Source organism: Arachis duranensis, chromosome 3 (genome assembly GCF_000817695.3).
Source record: "Arachis duranensis cultivar V14167 chromosome 3, aradu.V14167.gnm2.J7QH, whole genome shotgun sequence".
In the NCBI taxonomy this organism is placed as follows: domain Eukaryota; kingdom Viridiplantae; phylum Streptophyta; class Magnoliopsida; order Fabales; family Fabaceae; genus Arachis; species Arachis duranensis.
The window spans coordinates 132915536-132920613 of record NC_029774.3 but is presented as its reverse complement, the minus strand read 5'-3'; the positions used below and the strand labels follow the sequence as shown (position 1 = coordinate 132920613).

Genomic DNA, 5078 nt, shown 5'->3' with positions numbered 1-5078 from the left:
GAAATGAAGATCGTGGGGTGATCCTCGTACACTGCAATGCTCACATTGAAATAGAATGTATATGATATGTTATTGCTACTTCTTATGATCATAGGTACTGAATTTCAATCTATCTCATAGTAATAAACATATCAAAATTTACAGGAATCAATATCAATTTAACAATTAATTCGTAAATTAGTCAATAATTTAAAAAATGAATATTATAAAAATATTCGAAATTAAAAAAATAAAAACAGGTGATAATGGCCTAATGGGTGAAAGTCTGGTGTTGAGAGGAAGGAGAAAAAAAAATGAACAAGTTTAAAAAGGTAATTAAAAAAAATAGTGAGTGAAAGAATTTATTTGGCTGATTTTTTCTTAGTTCTATATTAGACTTGTAAACGTATTTCTATATACTATAGGCTATGGCACACTAAATTACACATTTTAACGAGGGTTAATAGAGATCGTACATATTATTGAAGAAATTGGTGAAAAATCTTTGAAGAGATATATTTATAGGGAAAAAGAAAAAAAGTGTTTTTTTTTTCTTGGATCACAAGAGCCTTTGTTGGTGTAGTTAGGAGTAAAGATTGAAAAATGAAAATAGCGTTCAGCCCAACCGATTGAGGGATAGATGGAAGTAATGAAATTATTGTGAAAAAGGCTTGTCATACCAAAAAGGTCAAAAGAGAAAGATTATTACTGTGTAAGTGGTGGAGCTTTGGGTTAAGACAACTTGAAGGAGTGGATTTAGTACAACATAACTTGTTTAGGGGTTACTGCTAAATAAATATCGTAGGTGTTGTTATATGCTCGTCCCCTTGATATATTACATTAGGTTCTGATCTAAGTCAATGATGGTGGTCCAAGTAATTCACTATTGGCTTGTATATAAAGAACCAGATTCATACTTTGGGAATCATAAAATTAGGCACTTTTGCAGCCTTGTGGAAACTAGTGTAGCCCAAAGTTCAGAATTTGTATTTTCGGGCTATTGGCCTATTGCTTTGGATAAAAGGGATTGTGCATTCTTACCAAGGCAGGGAGCACTCCGTTCATTAGGTACACATAATTTTGTGCACATCTTTTTTCAATCCGTGCCAGGAGAAAAAAAATTGATAGAACTAATGTTTCAATAGATTTTATCTCCCTTAAGGTTGTGATATAGATTCATGGAATTAATGTTTAAGCAATCCCTTTGCAAATTAATTTCGACTTACGGTCATAACTAAATATTGTAAAAAATTGTTGCTCAGGCAATAATTATCCATTACTTATCCTCTGTGCTGTTGTTAATGTTATAAGTGTGAAGAGTAGTATATGAAATTAGTCCCATATTAAAGAAAGTAAAAAAAAAAATGAAGAATCTATAAGATAAAAGATTCATTAACTTATTATTTTAAAGTTTTGAGTTGGATGTGTCTTCTCATCTTATGTTCTTTCATTTGATTTCTCTCTGAATTCTTTCTGGTAGTCGAAAGCTCTCTACGGTGACTTAACATGTGGTATGATCACAAAGGTTTAAGAGTAAATATAAATAACATATCTTTGCATTGTTTTCTTAAAACAAAATATGGTTTACTTTTCACTAGAGGAAACTTGTAACTTTGCATAGTAGAAAGTAGAAACTAGGAAGAAGGAAGTGAAAACAATGGCCAATAGGTGAAAGCAGACATCTCTTTCATTTTCTTCTCTCTGTTTTTTTTCCTCCTCCAATTTTTTTTATAATAATAATAAAATGAAACAGACACAGTTCTGTGACTTGTAAAAATCATCATTCAGCAATCCCTTTTACTTTTACATAGCAAGTTGCACAGGTGCCTGAAAACTACAGGGTTTCAGTAACATACAAGATCTATCATTTGCCATTGTTTATGGCTCATACCTTACACAGTTATGTGATTTGCATTTTGTTTTAATTGCAATGTCTATACATCAGACCCAACCACAACAGATGTAACTGGAAGGGGGCATTCGCCCTGTTTGGCGTATGTACTCTGCTTGAGCTGCGGTTCTTTCGGCTTCCCGACTTTTTCTAGCCGCGGCAGCCGCACGTTTCTCTTCTGATCTTTGTCTTGCCAGAGCAATCTTTTTCACCATCTTTGCATGTGTCTGAGCTTTCATTTGCTCAACTTTGGCCTTAAATTGTGAACAGTTTCAATCAATGGCAATGTAAACATTTTTATGAAGTAAATATTATCTAATCAAGTAAACATTAGGACATACTGCAATTAAATATTGGCCGGAGAATCATATGAATTTAACCTATGTTCAATGTATAATATTAATATTTCATCAAATCTGTTCAGTTATCAAGCTTCTATTATACATAAATAATTGGATAGACATATAGTTAATTTAGAATTTCAGATACAGATCAAGTTTCAAGCAATGTTCAAGTAGAAATAAAAAATAACCATAGCATAATTATGATGCCTGTCTCCATAGAAAAGTTAAAAATGCTCCATATCTCACTAAACAACATTCAGGTTCTAAAATATGGAAGACTTTTGCTTTTCTGATGTATATGGACTATGCAAAATAATAACTACCTCAATTCTTCTCATTTCTGCTTCTAACTTTGCCTTTTGCTGACTTTCCCATGCTTGAATTTTGATTTCCTCACGTTTAAATCTGAAAATATTAACACGGACTAATCACATTAGGATGAAAACTTTCCATGATTTTAAACCTTGGTTGAACACAAAATAAAACCTTGCAGTATGTTTAGACTTTTGAGCTTCCTCCCACTGGGCAGCACGCTTTTCAAATTCAATTCTCTCCTGTTGTTCCACATTTGCGTCCCTCGTAGCAGACTTTTTCCCTTCCTCGTCGTCGTTGCTTGCCCAAGCAGCTATATTCATCTTACCAAGCTGCATGCCAAGGGCTGCAATCTCTCTCCTTGTCTTGAGCTTCATTTCTTCTTCGGACAAGTGTTTTCTTCCATTTTCAGTTGGAAACTGCAAATCATCATCAGTTGTGTTGTCCAAAGGTGTTGGAGCAGGCTCACCTCTCCTTGGAGTTGAAGGCATTGAAGACGCTGGACTACGTAGTGGAGTTGCTGAGCCACCAGGAGTAGCAGTTCGTGAAGGCTCTTGACTTGGCACAGGGGTCATTTCTGTTCCCATATCTCTCATTGCCACCGATCGAATTCCAGGAAATGCTGCAAAATATGAACAAATTCATCTTGCTGTAGAGCATCACACACACCTCTACATTCAATCAAATCAAAATTCCATATAAACATCTAGTATGCATATAATGGTTACACTAATGCTTTGTCCATTTTCCCTAAAATGAACGCAACTTGCAACATAACTGAGGTGTGATATTGAACATACCTGAATGATCATGTGTACTTGTTGAGCAAGATAAGTCCAAGTCATTTACTTCCTTTAAATCTTTGCTTTGGGGATAAGACTCTTCTAGTACTGGATTTCTTCCATCGGAAGGAACAAAAGAGAATTTGTCAACCCGCTTTGTTTCTGTCACCTTGGTTGTTGATAACTTATGATCATAAACACCAGACTCCGGAGCAACCCTCACCATGCGATTAGGTTGACTATTATGCAGAGTATTATTCTTTTTTGAAACAGTAGCTTGTGTGTTTTGCCTCATTATCCATTTCTCAGCATCATTCCACTTAGAAGGAATAGGCCTCAATAGTGATCTTGTTGCTGGATTGTTCACCGATCTCTCTCCTTTATCAAACTCGAAGCTGGATGAGCTAGCATTACTGTCATAATCAAGATTTTCCTCTTCTATTGTTCTCACCGGGTGAATAGAGCTTGAACTTCCACCATCAGCCTTTTGAAGATGCTGAATCTTGGTAAGGCCGGTGGCACCGTTTCCCTTTGGTTCTAAGCTGGGAGATGTAACTGGAATTAAGGAATTAATGAAGTCATTGGCATTCATCATATACACACAAGAGAAAGAGAAAGAGAAAGAAATGAAATGCAGACCTTCATCGTCAGGGTTGCCATTGTTAGAAGGTAGTAAGCTGTTGACAAATTCAGCATCATCAATTCTGGAAGGGGAAGTTCTGGATGAGTTACTGTTGGATCCATCCTTCTTTCTGTGACCTATCAGCTTCATCCTCAGTTTACTTGGGGAAATTATTCCAGTCTGCATAACAAACAAAACAACGTAATTAACAAATTATTAGAAGAAGAGGACGCAAAACGTAAATTGAAATGGAATTAAAAGACCTGAGGTTTGTGAATCCTCTCGTAGTCCATGAAAAGAGATGAGAGATCTGTGTATGCTTAACAAATGCAGCAGCAGCAGTGCAGTTCAGTTCAAGCTTGGTTTGCACAATGAAGGAATGAAGCATAGCACACAAGAAACAATGAATCAATCAATGAATTTGTTGCGTCAAGTTTCGGTCGCTGTATACTGTATACTGTATACAGTACAGTACGGGTGGATGCACTTATCTGTATCTATGTATGCACGCCATTTTCCGATTTTACCCCCAACCAAAATTATATTAATCAATCCTAATTCCTAGTCTAATACAATTTTTATATAAAAGTGAAAGCACGTGAAGTAAAGGCGTAAAGCCAATGTTGTTATGTTGGTGCGCCCGTGTGTGGCTCACTGAATTTTTCCGGTAATCTCGGCAAAAATAGCTTTCATTATTATTATAATTGTAACACGAACCCACAAAGATAAACTCATTAATAATTAAACACAAATTGGTAGGAATAAGCAAAGCTTTATCATTTGTTTAAATTGATAATAATATAATATACTCGTTAATACATGTAGTAAAGCGAAAGGTAGATCCCGTCAAAAAAAGGAAGGTAGAGGATATAGTATAATATACGTATGAATATATTCCCTTGGCCAGTCAAAGATACTTCTGGGGAAAACACATCCACCAAGGCAGACTCATCATTTTCGTTTTCCCTTGTTTATTTTTTATTAAATAGGTAAAATTTAGGATAAAAAATCATAATAAGCCAACTGACTCAAAAAATTACGTAAATACGCCAAAGTAAAAATTGTTTCAGCAATAAGCCAAACATTATCTTTATGTAATTCGAACCAAGGTGGTTCGAACTACAAACCTTAATAATTCGAACCAGGTT

General features: G+C 35.2%; 1 protein-coding gene across 2 annotated transcripts; it reads right to left on the bottom strand.

The window, feature by feature from the left end:
• Positions 1-1670: 1670 nt before the first annotated feature.
• Positions 1671-4402, bottom strand: LOC107482000 (uncharacterized). 2 transcript variants are annotated; one of them, XM_016102365.3, is made up of 6 exons: positions 4194-4397; positions 3948-4110; positions 3327-3863; positions 2701-3148; positions 2538-2619; positions 1674-2124 (listed from the first exon to the last, which is right to left on the bottom strand). In XM_016102365.3, exons 1-6 carry the CDS (start codon positions 4221-4223, stop codon positions 1921-1923), a joined length of 1464 nt encoding a protein of 487 aa, XP_015957851.1. In that variant the 5' UTR covers positions 4224-4397; the 3' UTR covers positions 1674-1920. The 2 variants fall into 2 exon arrangements, with proteins under 2 accessions (XP_015957850.1, XP_015957851.1); XM_016102364.3 differs by having other exon boundaries at positions 1671-2124; positions 3327-4110; positions 4194-4402.
• Positions 4403-5078: the final 676 nt, after the last annotated feature.

What these genes read in the sequence shown, in the direction of transcription:
- LOC107482000 (XM_016102364.3), bottom strand. Translation starts at nt 4,223, where the DNA reads ATGGACTACGAGAGGATTCACAAACCTCAG. An exon ending in AAGTACACATGATCATTCAG is followed by an intron (nt 3,149 to 3,326) that starts GTATGTTCAATA and finishes CATATTTTGCAG; the next exon opens with CATTTCCTGGAATTCGATCG. An exon ending in CAGAAATGAGAAGAATTGAG is followed by an intron (nt 2,125 to 2,537) that starts GTAGTTATTATT and finishes TCACAATTTAAG; the next exon opens with GCCAAAGTTGAGCAAATGAA.